The sequence below is a fragment of the Phalangium opilio genome, unplaced genomic scaffold, assembly GCF_054372755.1.
Source record: "Phalangium opilio isolate 3A_F unplaced genomic scaffold, DU_Popi_V2 ptg000081l_1, whole genome shotgun sequence".
Classification (NCBI taxonomy): domain Eukaryota; kingdom Metazoa; phylum Arthropoda; class Arachnida; order Opiliones; family Phalangiidae; genus Phalangium; species Phalangium opilio.
In genome coordinates this window covers 1,695,623-1,720,880 of record NW_028324188.1, presented here as the reverse complement: position 1 = coordinate 1,720,880, position 25,258 = coordinate 1,695,623, and the positions used below count along the sequence as shown (strand labels likewise).

The 25,258-nt window shown below is 36.4% G+C and overlaps 5 protein-coding genes across 18 annotated transcripts in view; 3 read left to right on the top strand and 2 right to left on the bottom strand.

Moving 5' to 3' along the window:
- Positions 1–3,236, top strand: part of LOC149653900 (dual serine/threonine and tyrosine protein kinase-like) — a 34,800-nt gene extending 31,564 nt beyond the window's left edge. For 2 of the 4 annotated variants that reach the window (XM_089846851.1, XM_089846853.1), the window contains 2 exons: positions 262–420; positions 505–921. In XM_089846851.1, coding sequence (XP_089702977.1) covers positions 262–420; positions 505–821 — 476 coding nt within the window. In that variant the 3' untranslated portion in view covers positions 822–921. Of the gene's footprint in view, positions 1–261; positions 421–504; positions 922–971; positions 1,260–2,799 lie in introns of those variants that run through there. The other 2 variants (XM_089846854.1, XM_089846855.1) reach the window with 2 other exon arrangements.
- Positions 1–25,258, bottom strand: part of LOC149653897 (uncharacterized) — a 60,460-nt gene that overhangs the window by 19,555 nt on the left and 15,647 nt on the right. The gene's annotated exons all lie outside the window — the stretch shown is intronic.
- ND-B17.2 (NADH dehydrogenase (ubiquinone) B17.2 subunit) lies at positions 3,694–4,434 on the bottom strand. The gene is made up of 3 exons (XM_089846861.1): positions 4,294–4,434; positions 4,008–4,163; positions 3,694–3,947 (listed from the first exon to the last, which is right to left on the bottom strand). The coding sequence occupies exons 1-3, from the start codon at positions 4,386–4,388 to the stop codon at positions 3,776–3,778; spliced, it is 423 nt and encodes a 140-aa protein (XP_089702987.1). The 5' UTR covers positions 4,389–4,434; the 3' UTR covers positions 3,694–3,775.
- On the top strand, positions 4,901–14,268 carry LOC149653898 (GRAM domain-containing protein 4-like). 3 transcript variants are annotated; one of them, XM_089846857.1, is made up of 13 exons: positions 4,901–5,074; positions 6,057–6,168; positions 6,336–7,019; positions 7,707–7,890; positions 8,003–8,048; positions 8,196–8,264; positions 9,034–9,077; positions 9,149–9,258; positions 9,338–9,492; positions 9,626–9,746; positions 9,856–10,028; positions 10,710–10,778; positions 10,899–14,268. In XM_089846857.1, exons 1-13 carry the CDS (start codon positions 4,901–4,903, stop codon positions 11,229–11,231), a joined length of 2,274 nt encoding a protein of 757 aa, XP_089702983.1. In that variant the 3' UTR covers positions 11,232–14,268. The 3 variants fall into 3 exon arrangements, with proteins under 3 accessions (XP_089702983.1, XP_089702982.1, XP_089702984.1); XM_089846856.1 differs by having other exon boundaries at positions 9,338–9,501; XM_089846858.1 differs by lacking the exon at positions 4,901–5,074 and adding an exon at positions 5,509–5,734 and having other exon boundaries at positions 9,338–9,501.
- Itpr (Inositol 1,4,5,-trisphosphate receptor) overlaps positions 14,471–25,258 on the top strand; it is a 30,657-nt gene continuing 19,869 nt past the window's right edge. For 4 of the 9 annotated variants that reach the window (XM_089846846.1, XM_089846845.1, XM_089846844.1 and 1 more), the window contains exons 1-19: positions 14,472–14,664; positions 14,981–15,165; positions 16,148–16,218; positions 16,882–16,997; positions 17,067–17,153; positions 17,232–17,390; positions 17,477–17,575; positions 17,644–17,727; positions 17,819–17,965; positions 18,762–19,018; positions 19,098–19,358; positions 19,738–20,217; positions 21,588–21,707; positions 21,775–22,068; positions 22,498–22,804; positions 23,345–23,492; positions 23,794–23,955; positions 24,628–24,866; positions 24,987–25,159. In XM_089846846.1, the coding sequence (XP_089702972.1) occupies positions 15,068–15,165; positions 16,148–16,218; positions 16,882–16,997; positions 17,067–17,153; positions 17,232–17,390; positions 17,477–17,575; positions 17,644–17,727; positions 17,819–17,965; positions 18,762–19,018; positions 19,098–19,358; positions 19,738–20,217; positions 21,588–21,707; positions 21,775–22,068; positions 22,498–22,804; positions 23,345–23,492; positions 23,794–23,955; positions 24,628–24,866; positions 24,987–25,159 (3,302 nt within the window). In that variant the 5' untranslated portion in view covers positions 14,472–14,664; positions 14,981–15,067. Of the gene's footprint in view, positions 14,665–14,980; positions 15,166–16,147; positions 16,219–16,881; positions 16,998–17,066; positions 17,154–17,231; positions 17,391–17,476; positions 17,576–17,643; positions 17,728–17,818; positions 17,966–18,761; positions 19,019–19,097; positions 19,359–19,737; positions 20,218–21,587; positions 21,708–21,774; positions 22,069–22,497; positions 22,805–23,344; positions 23,493–23,793; positions 23,956–24,627; positions 24,867–24,986; positions 25,160–25,258 lie in introns of all 9 variants that reach the window. The other 5 variants (XM_089846850.1, XM_089846843.1, XM_089846847.1 and 2 more) reach the window with 5 other exon arrangements.

Genomic DNA, 25,258 nt, shown 5'->3' with positions numbered 1-25,258 from the left:
TACTTTGAGTTTAATGTTGTTTACTTTGAGTTTAATGTTGTTTACTTTGAGTTTAATGTTGTTTACTTTGAGTTTAATGTTGTTTACTTTGAGTTTAATGTTGTTTACTTTTGGTTTAATGTTGTTTACTTTGAGTTTAATGTTGTTTACTTTGAGTTTAATGTTGTTTACTTTGAGTTTAATGTTGTTTACTTTGAGTTTAATGTTGTTTACTTTGAGTTTAATGTTGTTTTCATTTTGTTTGTTTGTTTATTTATTTAGATATGGCCCCCGAGTTGTTTACGGGTCGTTACGATAATAGCGTTGACGTTTACGCGTTTGGTATCTTATTTTGGTACATTTGCGCGGCTCACGTTCGTCTCCCTTACGTTTTTGATCAGTGCCAAAATAAAGACCAACTTTGGAATTGCGTCAGAAAAGGTACTAATTAAAACGAATCTAATTATATTACTGTTTAATTTTAATTATTTATCTTTAATGCGTTTATCTTGATTCTTCTTTCAGGCGCCAGACCAGAACGACTTCCTCAATTTGACGACGAATGTTGGAAATTGATGGAAGATTGTTGGCAAGGCGATTTCACGAAACGTCCGTTATTGGGCGAAGTTGAACCGCGTCTCCAATCCATTATGGCTTACTACGTCAAGAATCCTGTTGCGGTCAAACACTCCGAAATGGGTAAAAGATATTTTACTAAATCCACTTTTCGTATTGGCGGCGGCGTCGGGGGGGCCAATAAGAACCCAAAGGGGGCGGTGTCTTCGCGACCCAGGGGCCTTCTAATGCCTAAAACGCCACATCCACATCCACCATCTCACTGACATTTAGCCCTAAATATAGCTAAGCCTAATTAATAATAATTAAAACTAACATCTTTCTATCTATAAGCTTAATAAGCCTAATTAACTAGAATTTAATTAATTTAATTAGCTTTATTTCTATCGTGATTTCTTACATTTTTCTGTGTACAGGGTGAGGCTTTCCGCCATGATCTCTCTCTCTAATGCTACTACTACATTTTTCCCACCAATCTTTACGGAAGATTATTACTAACACAAATATAGATATAAGACTGATTTAATATTAATTATTATTATTTGATTAATTAATATAAACTTTAATAAATATTTTTGTTTTAACGGGGCACTTGACTTTAACTTCTGTCCTCACCCTTTACATGATTCTTACTTTAATTAATTAAGGGGACTGGCAATTAACCCCTAATATTGGTTATCACGCACTGACAAGGCTTAACTGACATATCTAAAGGCCCGTTCAGACGACACTCTTTTTCTCGCTACGCTCGCTGTGCTGAGCTCATCAGATATTCTGGCTTCACCGGCCTCTAGAAAATGCACTGTTCACACGACCAAAATTTTCTCATTCTTGATCTCGGCAAAGCGAGAAAAAAAGTTGAATAAATTCAACTTTTTTTCTCTCTTTGCTCGGCACAGCCAATAGAATGCTTCCGAAATGACGTCATTCTTTGTTGTGTAGTCTGCTTCTATGTGGAAAGGTGTTTTCTTCGGTTTCGCTGGTTCGAACCCCTTGAAATTTTAATGAGATATATATCGAAGGGTTATAAATTATCGTGCAAAGTTTTAAAACGAGTAGTTCTTTTCTTAAAAAAAAGGTTTTAATTATGCATAAATAAAACAATAAATAAAACAAAAATGAAATTTTTGGAAAACAACTAATCGTTTTAAAACTTTGCACGATAATTTAAAATCATTCAATATACTTATCAGTAAAATTTCAAGAGACTCAGACTAATGAAACCGAAGAAAACACATTTCTACAGAGTAGCAGACTACACAACAAAGAATGACGTCATTTCGGAAGCATTCTATTGGCTGTGCCGAGCAAAGAGAGAAAAAAAGTTGAATTTATTCAACTTTTTTTCTCGCTTTGCCGAGATCAAGAATGAGAAAATTTTGGTCGTGTGAACAGTGCATTTTCTAGAGGCTGGTGAAGCCAGAAAATCTGATGAGCTCAGCACAGCGAGCGTAGCGAGAAAAAGAGTGTCGTCTGAACGGGCCTTTAGGCGATAAGCCTCGACTCGGGCGTGTGCCAAGGCTTATAGCACGGTTTTAACTGACAAAACTTGGTCAAAATGAAGCGTCGTCTGCTTCAGAGTTGCAAAGGCGCAACATTTGTCGGTTAAAAATGATCGCGGGTTAAGCCTTGACGCGAGCATGTGCCAAGGCTTATAGCACGGTTTTAACTGACAATACTTGGTCAAAATGAAGCGTCGTCTGCTTCAGAGTTGCAAAGGAGCAACATTTGTCAATTAAAAAAGATCGTGGGTTAAGCCTTGACGCGGGCATGTGCCAAGGCTTATAGCACGATTTTAAGTTTTTAACTGACAAAACTTGATCAAAATGAAGCGTCGTCTGCTTCAGAGTCGCAAAGGCGCAACATTTGTCGGTTAAAAGTGATCGCGAGTTAAGCCTTGGCGCGAGCATCGAGAATAAGGTGGATTATTTGCCATTTCCTTTAATGTAAACCTATTATTACGATGTGCATGCAATTTTCACTAATATTTCTAGTCAAATATGAACAATTTAAACACTTTCTTTCTGTATGCCTAAAAACATTATTTCTCCGACAACTTTCTAAAACTTTCCTTTAACAATATACATTTTTCGTCCCCCCCATTTTGTTGTTATTTCTTTTCTATATTTTCATATTATCTTTTGGCTATCTATTTTCTTTTATCGTACGTCTCTTCCGTCTGCCTCTGCTCGATTGTGATTGGTTTGAAAAAACCCAATTCCGCGCTCTCTACACTAAATAAAGCTCGCGGTATGGCCATCAGAGAACGGCGAATTTTGCCGCAATTTGCTACGAGTCCGTACGTCTTAATCGATTATTGCCCCATTTAAAATTAATTAAACACAAACAAGAAGTCGCGTCCCCCGTATATATATATATAGTTTTTATAACGCGTCTTTAAAATAATTCAGCTCAGAAATATTTGCCAAAATCATATAAACCTTTAAATAGAAATGAATTTAAATTTATTGTAACGGGAAGAGGACCCTAACAAAAAAATGTTATTGTAAATAACCTAAGATATAACATGGGTTTAAAATTATTTTTAAATTTTAAACAATTTGCGATAATGTTATTATGTGGATCTGCACTTTTTTATATATCACAGAATTTTTTTTTAATTATATTATATACTAAAAGATATTAATTGTATACCGGTAATAAAGAAATAGTTTAATAAATTAACTGTCCTTTATTTCTAAATCATAATTGTATAAGCAGACGACGCGTCATCTTAATTCAAAATGGCGTAATTATATAAGCAGACGACGCGTCATCTTAATTCAAAATGGCGTAATTATATAAGCAGACGACCAGGCTGGGAAATAAGGATATTTTTTAAACTAGTCCTTGGGACCAGTGACCCCTCTAGTCCCCGAAATAATTAACTGGTCTCCGGACTGGTCCCAGCCTTTGTTCTCCAATAGATTTGCAATTAATAAACTGGTCCCGAGGACCAGTAACCCCCACTTTTTGAATTAAAAAACTAGTCCAAGCAATTAATAAACTGGTTTTGGACCAGAGGAAGTGTGCTATTTCCCAGCCTGCAGACGACGCGTCATTTAAACTCACATCTGTCAATTCAAAATGGCGGCATGAGGCGTTAAGCCTTGGCGGATTAGAATTAATAAATGAACATTTTTGGTTTTAATAATTTTATTCACACATTCCATACTAATTTACATAAATCTTAACAGTTTTTTTCATAAAACTGTTACAACTACGCTCTATTTTTGGGGACCCAGGGTTCTATTTTGGGTTTAGTGGTACTATAAGGTACATATGAGTTTGAAGTACCAGAGACATTTTCAACATGATCTGAGAGCCATTTGTATTGAACTGGAGGGACTTTAGTCGGTGGATCGTCAGTTATGTAATGTAGCCAACGATGCCTGTAAGTGAGGGTTTAAATGGGTTGTTTTAACCTGGGAGCGGGGGGTCGTTAGGCTTACCATTCCGGAGGGACCTGACTGGCGTCATAGTCTAAATTGACCTTTTCCGTGTAATTAACCCATCTGTTTCTGCCATAGAAGAAACGAGGGTTTTCGTAGTATTCGTTGCCGAATTTATCAGTTCCAACTAGAGTTCCGGTTTTTACCTCGTCGGTTCTATAGAAATTAGTTTAATTAACGTGATTTTAAGGAATTTAGGCTGACCAAGGCTTAGCTTGTTTCGGCCTTTATTACATAAACTTACAAAAGTTTTTCTGAAATTTAAGATCAATTAGTTATTGCTCACCTGTATAAGGTTTTTAGACTGTTAACGAGTCCCCCGTTTTGCTTAATTATTTGGAAAAACGCTTGAAGTTTATCGATGCCTAATAACCTTGCCATTTTGGGGGCAATGGAGAATTAGCAGACAATTTTTTGAAAAACGAAGCCAATTTATGTTTTTCACTTATTTCCGATCCTGTTGACGCCGTGATCGATGACCCTGAGCTTGAGGTCAACAATAATTGTTTTTCAGGGATTCAGGAAGTAACGAAGTTTACGTTTGTTTTCAAGTTAATTTTCCGAAATAATTAAAAATTATTGAAAGTGGTGTTGAAATTAACGGAATGTAAGATGTAAGGCTTATTTCGTATATGTTTGGAAGTTTTCCAAGCGGCTCCTAAGTTTCGTAAGTACCGAAAATTCGATGTTTTTTTTGCTAAGCCTTGGCCTTTCAAATAGTAAAAATAGGATTTAAGTTAATTTTGCGTCATTAGATTTAATTTTAACGCGACTAACGTTAATTACGCGACAATATTTGAGGGGATTTAAGTAGAAAAATTCGTTATTTTGCAGGTATTCGTTTTAAAACCACGTTTATATTGAAGAAACAAATTTTTTGGTTTTATCGTAAAATGTCACTCCGACAAGCGATCCGTTCTAAATTCCGATCCGACAAAGGAGATCCCGATAGAGAAACAATGGAGCAGTTGTCGCACACCGATACTACATCCGTAACCTTTAGTCATTTGCAAGAAGAAGATAATTTGACCCTTCTGATGGCCCAGGAAGCCCTTTCCGCTAGTGAGGTAAAAAACCCCTCTATTTTAATATTATTATGAACTGTGGGATTGTTTCTTACAATAATAAAGCCTAAACGCTCTAAAACCCAAAATAAAATTGTTACCTAACCTCAAAATTAGAACCTAATTTTAACATTTATCCTAAACTCTGACCAATTAAATTTACCTATATAAAAACTTACCCTTGAAGTAAACAAGGAAAAAAAGCATGAAAAATTCCCCGTGAAATTTTAAGTTTACCAACCAATGAATTTTTGTTTATTAAATTTGGCCATAAAAACTACATATACCATATCAGAGCGCTAGAAAAATGTTTTGGCAATGGGCCAATTTTAGCCCATGTAAGCACCCTATCTCTCTTTTGCTCTTATCTAGCCTACAAAGCTGTCATTAAGTTTAAAAAAAATATTTATTTTCTCTGCTATGTATTTGAGAGGCTAAATATCCTCTTTAGGAAGGGAAAAAGCCGCTACTAGAGCTAGCCCTTGACACCCTTAGTTTTAGGGTAGAATTTAAAAGATTAGCCTTAAACTTTTTAAATTAAAAGATAATTAATATAAACCTTTAAATTTTTAATTTAAAATATTAATGTTAAATTTTTTAATTGAAATAATTAATATGAAATTTTTGGATCATATTTTTCATCATCACCATAATAATCACGAGGTTTCTATTGATTTTACACAACTTTTTTACCATTTTTAATCTTATTTAGATTAAGAATATAAATTAATAACTATATTTATTAATATAAAAAAATTAAATTAATCAATAATTAATTTAAAATGTTAATGTTTAATAAAATTTCAGGTTTCTATTGATTATACACAACTTTTTTACCATTTTTAATCTTATTTAGATTAAGAATATAAATTAATAACTATATTTATTAATATAAAAAAATTTAATTAATGAATAATTAATTAATTTAAAATGTTAATGTTGAAAACAGTTTTCAGGAAATGTTTGGTGTTATTGTTTATTTCAGTATGGCTCGGAGAAAAGCTGCATACCGGATACGTGTCACGTCATGTTCGAAAGTCAGTTGAACCAACTGCAGGAACAGTTGGTCGCCACCATGTTGGAAAATCAACAACTTTGTAAGAAAATATTAAATATCCCCCCTTTTTTTTTGAACCGTGGGATTTGTTGTATGACGTCATAATCACAACCTAGCAATATCCCATTCCTAACCTCTTCTAAACATTGTTTAGTGTTTACCTTCTAGGCCTAATTGTTGTTTACTCGCGTATTTATTACATAACAGCGAACGAATTGAAACTTTTGCGAGAACAAATGAACGTCGATCAATTAGCCAAACAATTAGAGAAAGAAAAAGAGAAATCTCGCGTCTTGATGGAGAAACTACAAGAAAAGGAAAGCAAAGAGAAAGAAAGTCCTCCAGTTGGCAGCAAATCACCCAGATTACGCAGATTAGTTCGTAGAGAGAAACACTTTGAAAAGAGCAGGTCTCTAGACGTCGGTAATTCCTCTCTACCGCCCCCGCCACCGTCAACGGCGGCGGCAAGTACTTCTGGGTCCCCCGCCATTCACCCCCCTTCTTCCAGCGGCGGTGTCCCGAGTACAAGTACCCTGAGCCCTCCCCCGCCCCCCTTGGTCACGACGCCCGACCACGACGAGTGGGAGGATGTTAAAGAAGAGCCCATAGAGGAAGAGTATTGTCTAGCGGCGGGGGCGGGCGGGGAGGGCGCTTTCCATTTGACCAATTTCACCTCTCATTGCCCCAAATTGCCCTTGGGATGGAGACAACGTTTATGGGAAAAGTTGCATCATTTTTGTTTGGAGTTGGTTGAGGATTTTACCGAGACTAATACGGCGCAAGATGAAGAGGATTTGAATCATCAGAACGCCAATCCTCATTCCGATTACGATAGCAAAGAAGGAGATCCCTTGACTGTCAGAAAACTCAAGGAAAATATCGTCAGATTTGGTAATTATGAATGACCACGTTCTCATTTTGTGTTGGGTGGCATATCTCTGGTTCTATAAGAGATACGCGGATGTCCTTTGAATATGTTATAGTCCTAATTGTCCTCTACACAACGATACTAAATACTTTGGGTTACAATAATCAGGGTACGAATAATTAAGCAAAATGTCCCTTAACATCGTCACCATAGGGTTAACGCGGGACTTATTTACGCAACACCTTTTAACTCTGGTTCTATAAAAGATACGCGGATGTCCTTTGAGTACGTTATAGCCCAATTTCTCAGCTTTCCAAGGATACTAAAAACTTGGGGTTACGACAATCGGGGGCCGAGTAATTAAACAAAATGTTCGTAGACGTCGTCTCCATAGGGTTAAGATGGGATTATTTACACGACACCTTTTAACTCTGGTTCTATAAGAGATACGGGGATGTCCTTTGAGTACGTTATATTCCTATTTGTCCCCTTTCCAAGGATACTAAAAACTTGGGGTTACAACAATCAGGGGCCGAGTAATTAGACAAAATGTTCATAGACGTCGTCCCCATAGTGTTAACGCGGACTTATTTACGCGACACCTTTTAACTCTGGTTCTATAAGAGATACGCGGATGTCCTTTATGTTATAGGCCCATTTCATGCCTTTGCTACGAGACTAAATATTTGGGGTGTGGTTTTATGTTGTAGGGAGCGCGACAAAGCCAGTGTCGAACGCGATCGACAACATGAACAATTTGTTGCGATGGAAATCACCAGGGTCTACCTTTTTAGCTTTTTCCGTCTATATGTACACGATGTACAATGGCTGGTTTCTTCCCCTCGTTTTGCTGCTAGCCAGTTACCAATTATTGCTCAATTACTTGCGACATAGGTAATTAGACTTCAGTCATTTCGTAATAAAAGTACTTAGTTTATAAATATTTTGTGAAAAACTGAAATTTCTATATAATTAATTATAATGGTTGCAATTACTGGGAAAACAGAGGCTGGTTCTCTGCGTTGTATGTTTGTAAAAGAACCGAATTAGAGGTGAATTGAATTTTTTTGAAAAGATTTTCAAATCCTTTCCAAGCATGCGCCTGATTAGAAGAGTTTATTTTAATTTAATTTAACCGTTTTTATTTAAATGAAGTTTTAATTTTTAACTAAAATTATTTATTGGGAATTAATTTGAAGGAAACGGAAAAAGAAATGGGAGTCTCTGATAAATTTCAACTTGTTCTACACGTAGCGAGAAAAGTTCAGGTATGTTTTAACTTATTTTAACTAATGTTGACCCAATTTTACTTACTATACAATAAATTTGATTTAGTTTTAAGTTTTTAACCTATTTTCACCAAAATTTGACTTATCTTTTGACCAATTTTCACCAAAATTTAACTTATTTTTTGACCAATTTTCACCAAAATTTGACTTATCTTTTGACCGATTTTCACCAAAATTTGACTTATCTTTTGACCGATTTTCACCAAAATTTGACTTATCTTTTGACCGATTTTCACCAAAATTTGACTTATCTTTTGACCGATTTTCACCAAAATTTGACTTATCTTTTGACCGATTTTCAACAAAATTTGACTTATCTTTTGACCGATTTTCACCAAAATTTGACATATTTTTTAACCAATTTTCACCAAAATTTGACTTATCTTTTAACCAATTTTCACCAAAATTTGACTTATTTTTTGACCGATTTTCACCAAAATTTGACATATTTTTTGACCGATTTTCACCAAAATTTGACTTATTTTTTGGCCGATTTTCACCAAAATTTGACTTATTTTTTGACCGATTTTCACCAAAATTTAACTTATTTTCGCTAAATTTGATTTATTTTTGACCAATTTTCACTAAATTTGACTTAGTTTTGACCCATTTTCACCCAAATTTGACTTATTTAAGTTATTTTGGACCAATTTTCAATAAATTTGACGAATTTGAATTTAATTTGACTTATTTTGAGCAAATTTGACTCGTTTAAAACAACTGGTATTAATTCGTATTAAATATATAGAATCAACTGGGACATATAGCCGATTGTTTTGAAAAATTAAAAAAGTAATTTATTCACGTTTAACGTTAATTAATATTCTTGATCATAAAATGTGAACAAATCATATTATGTTTAGCTTATTTTTATGGAGACAACCCGAAGTGACGACGCATTTATTTTGCGTCGTCTTCCTGTCCTTTTTGGCTTCCCTCGTATTTCCCGCCAGTCAGTTATTTACCGCTGCTGGTAAGAACTTTAATTAACACCATAGACTTTTAATTTAATTAATACCTAACTAATAGTGTCGTTAACTATCTAATTGAAGGTTTGTATATGGGAATTAAACTATTTTTGATTGACTACGTCTTTTACCTGTTTCCTCGCGTTCGTCAAAAACACGATTCAACTCAGCGAATGTGGAACTCCCTTCCGACTGACGCTCAGTTTGAAAAGAGGCACACAAAAGCCGAAATTGATAAAGTAATTCATGTACAATGAACTTTTTAATTTAACCCTTTCCCCCCCCCCCAACAAAAACTGGCCCTCAAAAACAAACGCGATTAACCCTTTTTTCTTCCCCCCCCCCCCCCTAAATTAAACGCGACCAACGCAGAACCTTTTGCTGAACCAGATCATTAACAGCGGTGAAAGTGGCTCTCAACAATCGTTAACCGCCGAAAATCAGTCATTCTGTGATCTATTTAGTTTACCTCCGTCGGAAAAACCATTGGCTTGTAAGTTTTATTTGGGTTTTTTAAGGTTTTTTTTGGGGTTTTTTTATGTTTTAAGATGTTGCGGTTTTTTTTAAATTTAACTGTTGTTGTTGCCGCTGCAATTTTTCAGCTTGGCATAGTGGACGACGATGTACTCTGATAAATAAAGATAAATCTTTGACGTCCGCTTTCAAAAATGGACGACTTTATTTGACCAATAGTTTTCTTTGCTTTGAAAGATCGAAAACAGCCAATTTGAAAAATATTGTTTTACCCTTGAAAAACATCGTTAAACTCGAAAAGGTAACTAACACACACTCATCTCCATTTAGTTTAATTACGAGTTATTTTTAACTTAATTTAAGCGTCATTTCGGGCGTATTCAGGTTTATTTTGAGCGTCATTTCGGGCTTATCATGAGCGTCATTTCGGGGCTATTCGGGTTTATTTTGAGCGTCATTTCTGTCTTATTCGGGTTTATTTTGAGCGTCATTTCGGGTCTATTCGGGATTATTTTGAGGGTCAATTTGGGCTTATTCGGGCCTATTTTGAGCGTCAATTCGGGCTTATTCGGGCCTATTTTGAGTGTCAATTCGGACTTATTCGGGTTTATTTTGAGCGTCGATTCGGGCTTATTCGGGTTTATTTTGAGCGTCAGTTCGGGCTTATTCGGGTTTATTTTGAACCTCAATTCGGACTTATTCGGGCTTAGTTTGAGCCTCAATTCGGACTTATTCGGGTTTATTTTGAACCTCAATTCGGGCATATTCGGGTTTATTTTGAACCTCAATTCGGGCTTATTCGGGTTTATTTTGAACCTCAATTCGGACTTATTCGGGCTTAGTTTGAGCCTCAATTCGGACTTATTCGGGCTTAGTTTGAGCCTCAATTCGGGTTTATTTTGAGCGTCATTTCGGGCTTATACGGGCTTAGTTTGAGCCTCAATTCGGACTTAAATTTGAGCGTATAAACGTATTATTTCAGTCTAAACCATATCCTTGGATGCCAGGAGGTGGTATGGCCTTAGAAGTCACCTTAGAGAAACCAGAAAAGGTAAACTCTTAAGTCCATTGTCACTAACATTTTTAAACCATTACTTAGATAGCGTTCACTAATGAAACAACGCGATTATTTTCTATTTCCTTTCACTATCCTACCTCTCTATAATTAAAGACGTACATATTTGGGGCAATTTTAAACCGCGACGAAACCTATCACGATATTCTGGAAGCGGGTCGCAAAGCCGGTTTAGCTTGGGCCTCCAGTCCCACCGTTTCGAGTCCCGCCGAGAAATTAGCGGCTTCCCAAATGACGTCATCATCTTCCGGTGCCGCCGCGACGAGTACAACATCGCCGGTTATCGTTTCGACAATGTCCACCAACAGCTCCACGGGGACGAACGTTTCTAGCGCGACAACGAGCAGCTACAATACCACCACCGCCACGACCACCACCAACGTCGCGTTATCGGAACAAACCGAGGAACTACTAAAAAAGGTCACGTGACCAATTAAAAATACGTTTCGACGCGTGCGCGGATTCATTATGATCGGGAAACGAAGAAATCGCGGTGTCGTCAAAGAATTCAGGTAACGTTCTACCTTTTTTATTATTTTTAATTATTAATTTAGTCACGTGGTTACGTGAACAAATTCATGACGGAGTTCACACGTGATCTAAATAATAGTTTAGTAGGATTTTTTTTTTTGTTTTTTCAAAAGGGGAGGGAGTATTTTAAAATTAAAATTAAAACCAAAACGCGGACAGAAATTAATAATAAACGTAAAATAAATTTAAAATTAATTAATTTTTCATAGTTAAATAATTTTAATTTTATGGTGCCAAATAATGTTTTTGTTTTAAATTAGAATTTAAACAAAACACACAATTCATAATTATTATTATCTTTTTGTACTTAAATTAAAATTAAATTTCACAATTCCGCAATCAATCTTAGATGGATTCAAATTTTTATTGTAAAACCATAATTTTCAATAAAAATTTGATTCATTCTAAGATTGAGTCGAAAATATAAAATTTAAAAGATCGTTTTTTAAATATCACACATTTTTCTGAGAGGAAAATCACTTTATAAATCTGTAATATCTGCAGTGCGATATTAGTGTAGTATCTGTACTTTCGGGCGTGCGTTATCGGTTTTAATATCTGCACCTTCGACAGTCCGATATTAATTTTAATATCTGCACCTTCGGCAGAAAGTGATTTTCCCCTCTCCACCATATTAATATTTCTACATTATTAATTTTCTTTTATTAATATTATACAATAATCAACATTAACCTGTCATTAACCAGTTTCATTAACATTAAATTTAATGCCAATTTTTTCAAAAAAAAAAAGAATATTATAAAATTAAATTTTAATAAGTGGGGGAAAATTTTCTTAGTAAAAATTAAATTTAGCTTAAGTAATTAAATTAATGGCGCTTTTGGTGAAAATTAAAATTTTGAGCTTAAGCCGAATGTGAGACGTTTTTAACCCAAAAAATATATATATATTAAATGAAAATATTTCCCGCGCAAGGCATTATGGGTAAAAAAATAAAATAATATAATTATTACAGACAGTATTATATCGGATATCATTCCCTAATTAATTAAAAAGTTATTAATTATTTCAAGTATTAGAAATTAAATAATTAATTAATTAACGGTAATTAAGTTTATTATTATTATTATTTTTTATTCGAGTTAATTAAATTTAATTATTAATTATTAATTATTCCATTATTATTATTATTATTATTTTAGGTTTAATTAGATTCCCAGGTTTTAATTAAAAAAAGTCAAAAGTAATTAATTTAATCAAGAATTTATTCATTAAATTGAAAAAAAAAAAGTAAAAATTCATGGATATCTTGAATAAATTCATGATTTAATTAACAGAAATTAGCCAAAATTAGGTTAAGTTAAGTTAGATTAGATCCCAACGATAATAACCCAAACCGTTGTCCAAAAATAAAATGATAACCGGCAAATTTTATACCTTGAAAACAAAATTAAATATTAATAGATAAGTTAAGAAATTAATTGCTTAACCTTTCTATTAATATTTAAAACTACAAAAAAACAAAATACCTGGAAAATGTCCTTGTAAAAAAAATACAAATATATATATATATAGTGTTCTACCTAGTCTTTGCTATACTAATATTAATATAAAATATATATATTAAATGAAAAGAAACATTGGTACAATTAGAAGTACATCATCTATTTTATATTAACAGAAAGTAATTAACCAGAAATAGGACCAAAAGGGTAATCAAAAAACGTTAAATGTTTCGTTTCGGGGAATAGTTAAGTTTTGGGTGATTGGTGCAGGACATAGAGCGTAATTAGAGCTTCAAATTAAGACCAATTACGACAGAATCGGAGTGTAATTAATGAATTTACTAATTAATTTGTATTTTCTTTAATTATGGACGGATTTTGACCAATTTGGGCTTGTTTTGAAGCTGGTGTTTAGGTTTTAAGTTAAAGGTGATTACTTGCAAATACGGAGCGTGATTAGAGCTTCAAATTAAGACTAATTAGGACAGAGTCGGACCGTAATTAACGAATGTGGAAATTAATTTCTATTTTCTTTAATTATGGACGGATTTTGACCAATTTGGGCTTGTTTTGAAGCTACATGCGATTACTTGCGAATACGGAGTGTAATTAGAGCTTCAAATTAAGTCCAATTAGGACAGAATCGGAGCTTAATTAACGAATTTAGAAATTAATTTCCATTTTCTTTAATTATGGACGGATTTTGACGAATTTGGGCTGGTTTTGTAGGTAATATATATGTCTATGAGATTTAGAAAACCAAATTGGGTCAAAAATAGTCAAATTTCTTTATTTTAAATTAAACTTGACATATTAAGACCGAATTTGGTTAGATTTTTCTAATCTCTGTTGTAAAACTTAATTATTCCACGATAATTAACGTTTAATTTAATTATGTAAAATTGAATTAAAAGGTCACTGGTATATATGTAGTATTTAATCGTACCAGTATTAAATGGTTCGTCGCTATTTTTTATGAAAAAATAAAATAAAAAAATTAATAAAAAAAAATCTATATAATCGCAGCTAAGGGAATAAAATGATGTTCAATCGATGTTTTTGTGATGAAAAATAAAAAAGCTTGGTGATCTTGAAGCAACAAAACAAAAATGATTTAAATGTGTAGGGCCTACATCTATTTTAAACTCGGAAGTATGGAAATTGTTACAGAAAACATGCTCTGCGCTATGATTGGATGAAAAATAATCGCTGTTACAATGTTGTTAAATTAAATCATATATCGTTGCGAATTAAACGGTTGTAAGTTTTAAATAACTTTAGAAGACCATCATCGTATTTTCAGTTGTATTTTAATCGGAAAGATAAAAAGTTAATTTTAATTAGTTTAATGATGGTGAAGAATATGCCTATATTTTTCCTGTTTTGTCAAAATTACTTTACTTTTTAAGTAAATTTAAAATTACTTATGTTTAGTTAAACACGATTAAAATAATTATTTAAAAATTTAACCCCCGTCTCCGTTTATTTATTTATTTATTGTTGATTTTCTTACAGGTTCTAGGCCTACAATTTTAACGATTTCAATTTCCCGCTCGTTTTAATTTAAAAGTCGCGTTTGTGACGTTTCTCAGGCTCGCGCAGCCATTGGTCAATTTTAGCTAGAATTAGTAAGAATCTGACGGATAGAATTATCAAGCGTGGCAGCCCTGTTATATATGTTGTTTTTAGAGTCCTTGAACGAGTTCCGTCGGTAAGGGAGCGGAAATCTAAAATCGTGTTTTTGCGAATTTTACACTTAAATTTTGTTTAATTTTAATTTAATTTAATCGAAAATGATAATTTGAGTTATAATTTAGTTAGTTTTTATTTTAATTTCGCTTAGTTTTGTTTAATCGCGTTGAAAGGTGAGTGTAAAACGAAATAATTTTACTTTAAGCCTTGGCTTCAGTACGTTTTTTTACCTAATACCTATTGCACCATTTCGGTAATATTTCAATATCCGGACTAATTAAAATAAATTTAACTCTTTACCTAATCGTAGTTAATATTTAATTTAACAGAATTATCAAGGTTTTGAGTCTAATTTACCCTGAGCTTAAAACTTTTAACGTTTTTCATTAAATTAACTCTTGAAAACACTAGTTTCTCACGAGGATAGTAGTGGTGTTTCAAATGACACTTTTTACATTTAACCTTAAATTTCTTGAATAATTTGAATAGATATTGAAATGAAGACTGAGAAAATCTGATGACGGTGTTTAGAAGCGTAATTTTGGGCACCAGAGTCAAGTCAAAAGTTAGGATACAATGGCATTGAATGAACTAGCGGCCAGCTTTCTTCACAATGGGGACATTGTTTCACTCAATGCAGAAGGAAACGTCAGCGGTTTCCTTTGTACACTCGGGTAAGTAAAGTTTTTAAAGTTAAACCCCATCTTCTATTTCTTACGAAATCAAAAATGGAATCTTAGATTAAGTATTGTTGATAGCTGTCAATCTTAATCAAACTATTTTGTCTTATGGCATGCTTTTTTAAAGTCTGTTATCTGAAGTTAAAATCTCGCGTCATGCCTTCAATTTCAAGTCATATACTATACATTTATGGCAGGGTTGTTGCTAAAGATCAGGGAATTTTTGCTATAGCCCCTAACTGTCAGGGAATTTTTTCTATAGCCCCTAACTGTCAGGGAATTTTTTCTATAGCCCCTAACTGTCAGGGAATTTTTTCTATAGCCCCTAACTGTCAGGGAATTTTTGCCATAGCCCAAACTGTCAGGGAATTTTTCTATAGCCCTAGCTGTCAGGGAATTTTTGGCTATAGCCCAAACTGTCAGGGAATTTTTACAATAGCCCAAACTGTCAGGGAATTTTTTACAATAGCCCATAACTGTCAGGGAATTTTTACAATAGCCCATAACTGTCAGGGAATTTTTACAATAGCCCCTAACTGTCAGGGAATTTTTTAAAATAGCCCCTAACTGTCAGGGAATTTTTTAAAATAGCCCCTAACTGTCAGGGAATTTTTTAAAATAGCCCCTAACTGTCAGGGAATTTTTTAAAATAGCCCCTAACTGTCAGGGAATTTTTTACAATCGCCCGAATTGTCAGGGAATTTTTTACAATAGCCCAAACTGTCAGGGATTTTTTACAATAGCCCAAACTGTCAGGGATTTTTTTACAATAGCCCAAACTGTCAGGGAGTCTTTACAATAGCCCAAACTGTCAGGGAATTTTTATAATAGCCCAAACTGTCAGGGAGTCTTTACAATAGCCCAAGCTGTCAGGGAGTTTTACTTTTGGTCTATAAAATAATTAGGGATAAATAGAAATATGGATTCAGAAATATTGTCAAGTTATTAATTAGGTATCATATATTTTAATTGAAAGGTTGGTTGATGACCGATGTGTGGTCCAACCAGAAGCTGGTGATTTGGCCGCCCCTCCCAAGAAATTTCGGGGTAAGCTAATAAAAGTGTTTTCTGTTCCCATTTTTTTGGTCAACATTTCTTTTGTGTCTGGGATCACATTTTTGTGGCTTCAATGAGATTTGTCTTCGGAATGTAGTTGTTGCGCGTTAAAACCTCCCAAATATCCTATGCCTAGTTCTATTTCCAAGGATTTACGACGTTACAAGCTTTATTGAAACCTTTCTACTGCCATTGACATTTAAACCCCAATTGTTTTTTTGGGTTATGACATTATTAACCCACCAAACGTAATTTTAGGATATTAAATTTGTGTACAAGCTAGTAGACATAAATTAGACCAAATTGGATTATATTTTAATTTTTGGGAACTTTCAAGGGTACTGATGGGAAATCAGATCTCTGAAATCAGTCTAAATCGGGAAAAATGAATAAATTATTAGGTCAAGGTTAGGTAGAAGCTAGTAGGCATAAATTAGGCCAAATTGGTGGGAACTTTGAATTGTACTGATGGGAAATCGGACGTCTGAGATTGGTTTAAATCAGAAAAATGAATAAATTAGGAGGTCAAGGTTAGGTAGAAGCTAGTAGGCATAAATTAGGCCAAAATGTTCGTTTGTTTGCGATAATATTTGAATTTTGAGAGGGTACTTGTCCCCAAAAAATTTACACAATTCCTCGTTAACATAAACACAGATTGTCTTTTCAAAATGTGCCCCATGAGTCGATATTCTGCTCAAAAACAATTTTGGAAGGCAGCCAAACAAAGCACCACTAGCGCCACTGACGCTGTCTTGCTCAAAAAACTCCATGTGAGTTTCCAACCCCATTAATTAATTAATTTATCTTAATTAACATTAACCCCTAATTAATTAAATTAGCACGCGGCTGAGCTAGAAAAGAAACAAAACGAATCCGAAAATAAAAAACTTATTGGTACCGTTATTCAATATGGGGGTGTCATTCAGGTAATTTCATTCTCCCTTTAAATTACTCGTATACGTCAGAAGTAAATTAACTCGGAAGTAATTAAATTTCTTAATTAGCTTCTTCATTTAAAAAGTAACAAATTTTTGACGGTCAACAAAAGACTTCCGGCGCTTTTAGAAAAAAATGCCATGCGAGTTTATTTGGACGCTAATGGCAATGAAGGCTCGTGGTTTTACGTCGTACCCTTTTATAAACTCAGGTCAACTGGAGATAATGTAATTATCTTGACCCCCTTTAACCTATCTCTGATAAGAATTGAAATTAAAGTGTTCCAATATGTTGTTGTTCAAAATCTCAAAAGGTCGTTGTTGGGGATAAAGTTGTCTTAACTCCGGTAAACGCGGGTCAACCATTGCACGCTAGTAATTACGAATTACCGGATAATTTAGGATGCAAGGAGGTACTTACTATTTAAATTATTGGGGGGTAATTAAGCTGCGTAATTAAGGTTTATTACGTACTGTTCAGGTAAATGCGGTAAATTGCAGTACTAGTTGGAAGATTTCGCTTTTTATGGAGTATAGAGAGAATATAGACGATGTTTTGAAAGGGGTAAGACTTTAATTAAAATTTAATGTTTAGACTTTAAGGGACATTTTGGAATTATTGGGGACATCTTGGGGGTTTTTAAAATTGCGTACAGGGTGACGTAGTGCGCCTGTTTCACGCCGAACAAGAGAAGTTTCTAACTATGGACGAATACAAGAAGAAGCAATACGTATTTTTAAGATCAACTGGAAGAACTACCGCCCAAGCAGCCACCAGCTCCAAGGCATTGTGGGAAGTCGAAGTAAGTCCGTTTTTCTCTCTTGGGGGTCGCGCTCTAAGGTCATTCTTCTCGCGATGATCAGTCTTGAAGCCCCGTTGTCCACCTTGAAGGTTTTATTTTGACCCGTTGTCCACCTTGAAGGTTTTATTTTGACCCGTTGTCCACCTTGAAGGTTTTATTTTGACCCGTTGTCCACCTTGAAGGTTTTATTTTGACCCGTTGTCCACCTTGAAGGTTTTATTTTGACCCGTTGTCCACCTTGAAGGTTTTATTTTGACCCGTTGTCCACCTTGAAGGTTTTATTTTGACCCGTTGTCCACCTTGAAGGTTTTATTTTGACCCGTTGTCCACCTTGAAGGTTTTATTTTGACCCGTTGTCCACCTTGAAGGTTTTATTTTGACCCGTTGTCCACCTTGAAGGTTTTATTTTGACCCGTTGTCCACCTTGAAGGTTTTATTTTGACCCGTTGTCCACCTTGAAGGTTTTATTTTGACCCGTTGTCCACCTTGAAGGTTTTATTTTGACCCGTTGTCCACCTTAAAGGTTTTATTTTGACCCGTTGTCCACCTTGAAGATTTTATTTTGACCCGTTGTCCACCTTGAAGATTTTATTTTGACCCGTTGTCCACCTTGAAGACTTGTTTTTGACCCGTTGTCCATCTTGAAGACTTTATTTTGACCCGTTGTCCACCTTAAAGACTTTATTTTGACCCGTTGTCCATCTTGAAGACTATATTTTGACCCGTTGTCCACCATCGAAGTCCATTTTATTATAGCCCTAATGGGAGTGGGCGTACGTTTCCAAATTGTTTTCAGGTGGTGCAACACGACCCTTGTAGGGGAGGTGCCGGTCATTGGAACAGTTTATTTCGTTTCAAACACTTGGCCACTGGTCAATACTTAGCGGCTGAAGTGGACGACGACCCAACTGCTGATCCAATGAGGAATAAACTTCGAGGTTCACCCACCAATCCCGTTTTTAGTTTAGTCTCGGTTCCCCATTCCAACGACATCGCTTCCATCTTCGAGTTGGACGCCACCACGTTGACCAGGGGAGATGACCTAGTACCGCAGTAAGTATTGAGCGGATACTTGTAGGGACCATTGGTGGGAACTGACGCGTATTGATTGACGCTGCGGGGTTCTTGGCAGATCGTCGTACGTCCGATTGCGTCACTTATGCACGGGCACTTGGGTGCACAGCACGACGATTCCGATTGATAAAGAGGAGGAGCGACCCGTCATGTCGAAAGTGGGTTGCGCCACCATTAAGGAGGACAAGGAAGCTTTTGCAATCGTTCCGGTATCTGCTATCGAAGTCAGGGACTTGGATTTTGCTAACGACGCCTGTAAAGTTCTGATCAACATTGGCAACCTTTTAGAAAAAGGCAATATTGCCCAGAACGAAAGAAGGTACGTTTTTTTGGTCTATTTTGTTTGTGACCTCCGTAGTTTTGGCCTATTTTGTTTGTGACCCCCGTAGTTTTGGCCTATTTTGTTTGTGACCTCCGTAGTTTTGGCCTATTTTGTTTGTGACCTCCGTAGTTTTGGCCTATTTTGTGTGTGACCTCCGTAGTTTTGGCCTATTTTCTTCGTGACCACCGCCGTTTTGGCCTATTTTCTTCGTAACCACCGCCGTTTTGGCCTATTTTCTTCGTAACCACCGCCGTTTTGGCCTATTTTCTTCGTAACCACCGCCGTTTTGGCCTATTTTCTTCGTAACCACCGCCGTTTTGGCCTATTTTGTTTTTGACCACTTGCATTTTGGTCTATTTTGTTTTTGTGGGCTCAGGTTTGTGACTCAGCTACTCCAAGAATTAATCTACTTCATCGCAAATAAGGAGAACGATCCCAAGAAGCAAGATCCTCTAGAGTTGGTGGTGTCGATGCCCAATCGCGAGCGACAGAAACTGATTCGGGAGCAGAATATTTTAAAACAGCTTTTCAAAATCTTGCAAGCGCCTTTCACGGACAGCGGCGACGGCCCCATGTTGCGCATGGAGGAGTTGAGCGACCCGCGCCACGCCCCCTTTAAGCACATGTGCCGCTTGTGCTATCGAGTGTTGCGTCTCTCTCAACAGGATTACCGCAAGAATCAGGAGTACATCGCCAAGTGGTTTGGTTTTATGCAAAAACAGATCGGATACGACGTTCTTGCGGAAGACACAATCACCGCTTTGCTGCATAGCAACCGGAAGCTTCTAGAGAAACATATCACCGCCGACGAAATTGAAACTTTCGTCTCTTTAGTCAGGAAAAATAGAGAAAGTCGGTAAGTACTTCAGAGAAATTTCTTCTTCTTCTTTGACGCGTTTTATGTCGCTATTTCTACGCGATGGCCAAGGATACTCCTTGTAAACAGCTGTAAATGGTTAGGGGTATTTTTGTAGAGTTGGTCAGGGAGAACCTGCTACAGTCGGGTGGACCTTTATCGAGGGGTCGGACGATCGGCATTTTAGTGTACGGGATTTTGAGATTTTGACAAGGATTTTGAGATTCTGACTCAGATTTTAGAAATCTGGAAATCTAGTCCAAGATTTTAAGATTTCGGGATTTTAAAGGAGATTTTCAGATTTTGAACACGATTTTCAGATTTCGAAGAAGATTTCGGGATTTTGTTTAGGATTTTCAGATTTTGAAGGAGATTTCGGGCTTTGGAATAAGATTTTCAGATTTTGGGGAGATTTTCAGATTTTGGGGAGATTTTCAGATTTTGGGGAGATTTTCGGATTTTGGGGAGATTTTCGGATTTTGGGGAGATTTTCGGATTTTGGGGAGATTTTCGGATTTTGGGGAGATTTTCGGATTTTGGGGAGATTTTCGGATTTTGGGGAGATTTTCGGATTTTGGGGAGATTTTCGGATTTTGGGGAGATTTTCGGATTTTGGGGAGATTTTCGGATTTTGGGGAGATTTTCGGATTTTGGGGAGATTTTCGGATTTTGGGGAGATTTTCGGATTTCGGGGAGATTTTCGGATTTCGGGGAGATTTTCGGATTTCGGGGAGATTTTCGGATTTCGGGGAGATTTTCGGATTTCGGGGAGATTTTCGGATTTCGAGGAGATTTTCGGATTTCGAGGAGATTTTCGGATTTCGAGGAGATTTTCGGATTTCGAGGAGATTTTCGGATTTCGAGGAGATTTTCGGATTTCGAGGAGATTTTCGGATTTCGAGGAGATTTTCGGATTTCGAGGAGATTTTCGGATTTTGAGAAGATTTTCTGATTTTGATATTTTAGGATGAGATTTCGGGATTTTACGTTAAGATTTCGGGATTTCTAGATTTTAATGTGAGATTTCGGGATTTTAGGTGAAGATTTCGGGATTTTCAGATTTTAAAATAGGGATTTCGGGATTTTCAGATTTTAAGGTAGGGATTTTTAGATTTTGACGTGAGATTTTAAAATTTTCAGATTTTGACGTGAGATTTTAAGATTTTTAGATTTTGACGTGAGATTTCGGGATTTTCGAGAGAGATTTTAAACAGATTTCAACCGAAATGTACGGGATTTTGACAAACGTCCGACCCCTCGACCTTTATGGTCCTTTGGGTTTAAATTAAGCGCCTAATAATGGTTAGGGATAGGTCGGTAATTATCAAGCGGTATTCTAATTACCGTTGTTTTGTTGTGGGGGGGTTCAGCTTTTTAGATTACTTATCAGATTTGTGCATCTCGAACAAAGTGGCCATCCCCGTGACGCAAGAACTTATTTGCAAGGCTGTTTTGAGTCCCAAAAATACCGATATCCTTATAGATACCAGGTAATTCCACCCTAATCTTGACCCCGGGGTCACTCGCTAATTGTCGAGATTATTACGGTGTATACAGAGTGGTACGAACTCAAGTGGAGGTCGAAGTTGAGGTCGAGGGGTCAGAGGGTAGCGTAGAACCCATGATCACCATCGAAGAAGAGGAGGAGATCTTCCTGTTCTGGGACAGCGGCAACAAAAGCAAATCCATTCGGGATTTGGCAGCGTTGGCCGCCGACGGAATCAAGGAAGACAAAACCATCCTTTCGTATTATCGACATCAACTGGACCTCTTCTCGGGAATGTGCCTCGATCGACAATATCTGGCCATCAACAATCTCTCGCCGCATCTCGATATTGATCTCATTCAAAAGTAAGTCTCTTTTGAGTTATTCTTGCTTTGAGTGTCCGTCGGGGATCTTTTTAAATGGGTGTCGTGTTGGGGCATCTTTTTAAATGGTCATTAAAGTCATTTAAGTTCATATTGGTCGGGTAACGGGTCAGTTCAGTTCATATTGGTCGGGTAACGCGTCAGGTAAGTCCATATTGATTGGGTAACGCGTCATTTAAGTTCATATTGGTCGGGTAACGCGTCAGGTCGGTTCATATTGGTCGGGTAACGCGTCAGGTCGGTTCATATTGGTCGGGTAACGCGTCAGGTCGGTTCATATTGGTCGGGTAACGCGTCAGGTCGGTTCATATTGGTCGGGTAACGAACGCGTCAGGGCATTTTGAATTGATAAACCCGTGGCAACTTTGAAATGAAATCAAAAATGTGTGGCAACACGTGTTGGGGTTTCAGGTGTATGTCGGATCAACTGTTGCCTTTTGATCTTCGCGCGGCCTTTTGTCGTTTGATGCTTCACATGCACGTGGATCGCGACCCCCAAGAGCAGATCACCCCGGTCAAATACGCCCGCTTGTGGTCCGAGATTCCCCGTCAGTTGTCCATTACGGACTACGACTCGAATAAACATCCCGACGCGAATAAGGAAGCCGTTCGCCGACGTTTCGCCCCCACTATCACCTTCGTGGAGGACTATCTCTGCAACGTCGTCGGACATATGTGGTCCTTCGCTGATAGGGAACAAAATAAATTAACTTTTGAGGTAAGTCCAGTCCATGTTTTTATCGGGGGATGGAGGACAATTTGTTAGCTAAAATACTCTCAAGTTCAGAATGTTTAGTCGTTTCACTTAAAGTCATTTTTCTCGAGCTCTGATTGGTGTAGAGCCAAGTAATTGGTACCGTTGTGTAGAGGACAATTAGGGCTATCATATCCTAGAAGCATTTCCGCTTAACATTAAAATTACCTGAGTTCTGACGTCCCGAAGTCAGACATTGATCATTTTTACGCAAAATTAATTATTTATATCTACTTTCTTTTAACGCGCCCAAAGTACAACTCAGATTGTTGTAGAGCCAAGTAATTGGTACCATTAGATAGAGGACAATTAGGGCTATCATATCCTAGAAGCATTTTCTCTTAACATTAAAATTACCAAGAGTTCTGACGTCACAAAGTCGGACATTACGCAAAATTAATTATATAAATCGACCCTTTTTGTAACGCGCCCGATGACGTACAACCATTTCAGAGTTGACCCAACGTATGGTGGTGACCTTTTTGCTCTATGTTCTTTTGTCAGGTGGTGAAATTAGCCCGAGAATTGATCTACTTCGGCTTCTATAGTTTCAGCGACCTTCTTAGGTTAACGAAAACGCTACTAAGTATCCTCGATTGCGTTCCAGTCTCCGCCTTTATCAACGGGAAAATACCTCCCGCCGAAATTGACGGTAAATACACTTATTTAAATCTTATTCTCGACACCAAAATATTAGGTCAAAATGTCAATCAAAATAGGCCAAATATTTGAAAAATAGGTTAATTTTTTCTATGTAACTAACGCTATGGTGTAACTGTACCGTTTTTCCCAAAACTCTTTTAAAACTAACACAGGGTTGTGGTTTTTTTCTAAGCCTAAATTAATCAAAAGCTTAGTTAGTTTAATTAGTTAGTTGGGTGTCCTGTCTTTTAATTGTTAGTTTAGTAGTCCTTGGTTTAAGGTGATGTCCGTCTATGTGTAATTAACTGTAGGGAAGGCTGGTGTTGGTGGTGGTACTGGTACACCCGGTACACCGACGATAATTATCGATCCTCCGCCTCCCGATAATACCACTTCTTCCAGTCCCAAGACAAAGTCTGATAAAAGTACTTTGGAGGAAGGCAAATCGGCCACTGATCATCAAAAAGACGCTAGTAGGCTCTCCCCCCAATTCACTGTTCTTTAAAAGCAATTAGCTGTTGCATTAATTACCATTACCGTTGTTTCTAATTTGAAAGATGCAAGATTTTGACCCCCGATATGCATTTATTTTTTTTAATTATACTCAATTTAAATTAAATTAAAATCCTGATTAAAAACTGGGCATGGGCATGAATAATTGAATGTCAACGTGGTTTTTAAAAATAAATTTTGTTCTTCCAGAAAAAAAAAGGGGGGGGGAATTTTAGGACCCCCTTCCTGTAATTAGTAATTACCCCCCCCCCTTCCTGTAATTAGTAATTACCCCCCCCCCCTCCTGTAATTAGTAATTACCCCCTTCCCGTAATTAGTAATTAATCCCCTTCCTGTAATTAGTAATTACCCCCTTCCTGTGATTAGTAATTACCCCCCCCCCCTTCCTGTAATTAGTAATTATCCCAACCCCTTTTTTGGAAGGACAGCCTGTGTATTATTTCCAATAATTTATTACGGAATGGAGTTGAATTTTTTCAAGCATGGCGCATCGTGGTACTTCTTTTTTGCGACTGTCGTTTCGTATTTTTGGCTGCATTTTGTTCGAATTTGTTTTAATTTAATTTTGAGACTTGAATGTTTTATTTTTCGTATATTTGTTTGTTTTTCTAATGAATAATTTTAATTACAAGTTCGGTTTTTAGCGCGAGGTGGAGCGGGAGGAGGAGGAGGAGGAGGAGGAGGTGGTGGTGGAGGGGGTGGCGTCTTGAAGTCGCTGGGAGATATGGGTGCCGTCATGACCAATATGGTGCTAGGAACCGCCGGAATGACCAAACAGGTCGCCGCTAATATTCAAAAAAAGGCTTCCGTGACCGGATCCGAAGACACATTAGTTATGGACACCAAACTCAAAATCATTGAAATATTACAGGTAAATTCATTTTCATTTATATATTATGTAGTTCATTACTTTATTTTTAATTGTATTTGTTTGATTTTTAATGTTTGTTGATTAGAATTAAATTTCCGGTTTTTAATGGTTTCTTTTCAGTTTATCTTAAACGTCAGATTGGATTACCGCATTACTGGGCTGCTGTCAATTTTTAAACGGGAGTTTGACGAGAGTCACGAGAAGAATGCCACTGATGAGACATTAACAATCGGAGAGAAAGGAATCGATTTAGAAAGGATCAGTCAACAAGCTGAAGATATCTTCGGTGGAACGTAAGTAGTTTCAATTATTAATTAGTATTCCAATTAATTTCAGTTAAGTCCTCCGCCTTTGAAAATTAATTTCAGTTAATTCCCCCGCCTTTAAAAATT

What these genes read in the sequence shown, in the direction of transcription:
- ND-B17.2 (XM_089846861.1), bottom strand. Translation starts at nt 4,388, where the DNA reads ATGGCAAGGTTATTAGGCATCGATAAACTTCAAGCGTTTTTCCAAATA. An exon ending in AGTCTAAAAACCTTATACAG is followed by an intron (nt 4,164 to 4,293) that starts GTGAGCAATAAC and finishes TAATTTCTATAG; the next exon opens with AACCGACGAGGTAAAAACCG. An exon ending in AGTCAGGTCCCTCCGGAATG is followed by an intron (nt 3,948 to 4,007) that starts GTAAGCCTAACG and finishes CCTCACTTACAG; the next exon opens with GCATCGTTGGCTACATTACA.
- LOC149653898 (XM_089846856.1), top strand. Translation starts at nt 4,901, where the DNA reads ATGTCACTCCGACAAGCGATCCGTTCTAAATTCCGATCCGACAAAGGA. An exon ending in AAATTGATAAAGTAATTCAT is followed by an intron (nt 9,502 to 9,625) that starts GTACAATGAACT and finishes CGACCAACGCAG; the next exon opens with AACCTTTTGCTGAACCAGAT. An exon ending in GTCGGAAAAACCATTGGCTT is followed by an intron (nt 9,747 to 9,855) that starts GTAAGTTTTATT and finishes GCAATTTTTCAG; the next exon opens with CTTGGCATAGTGGACGACGA.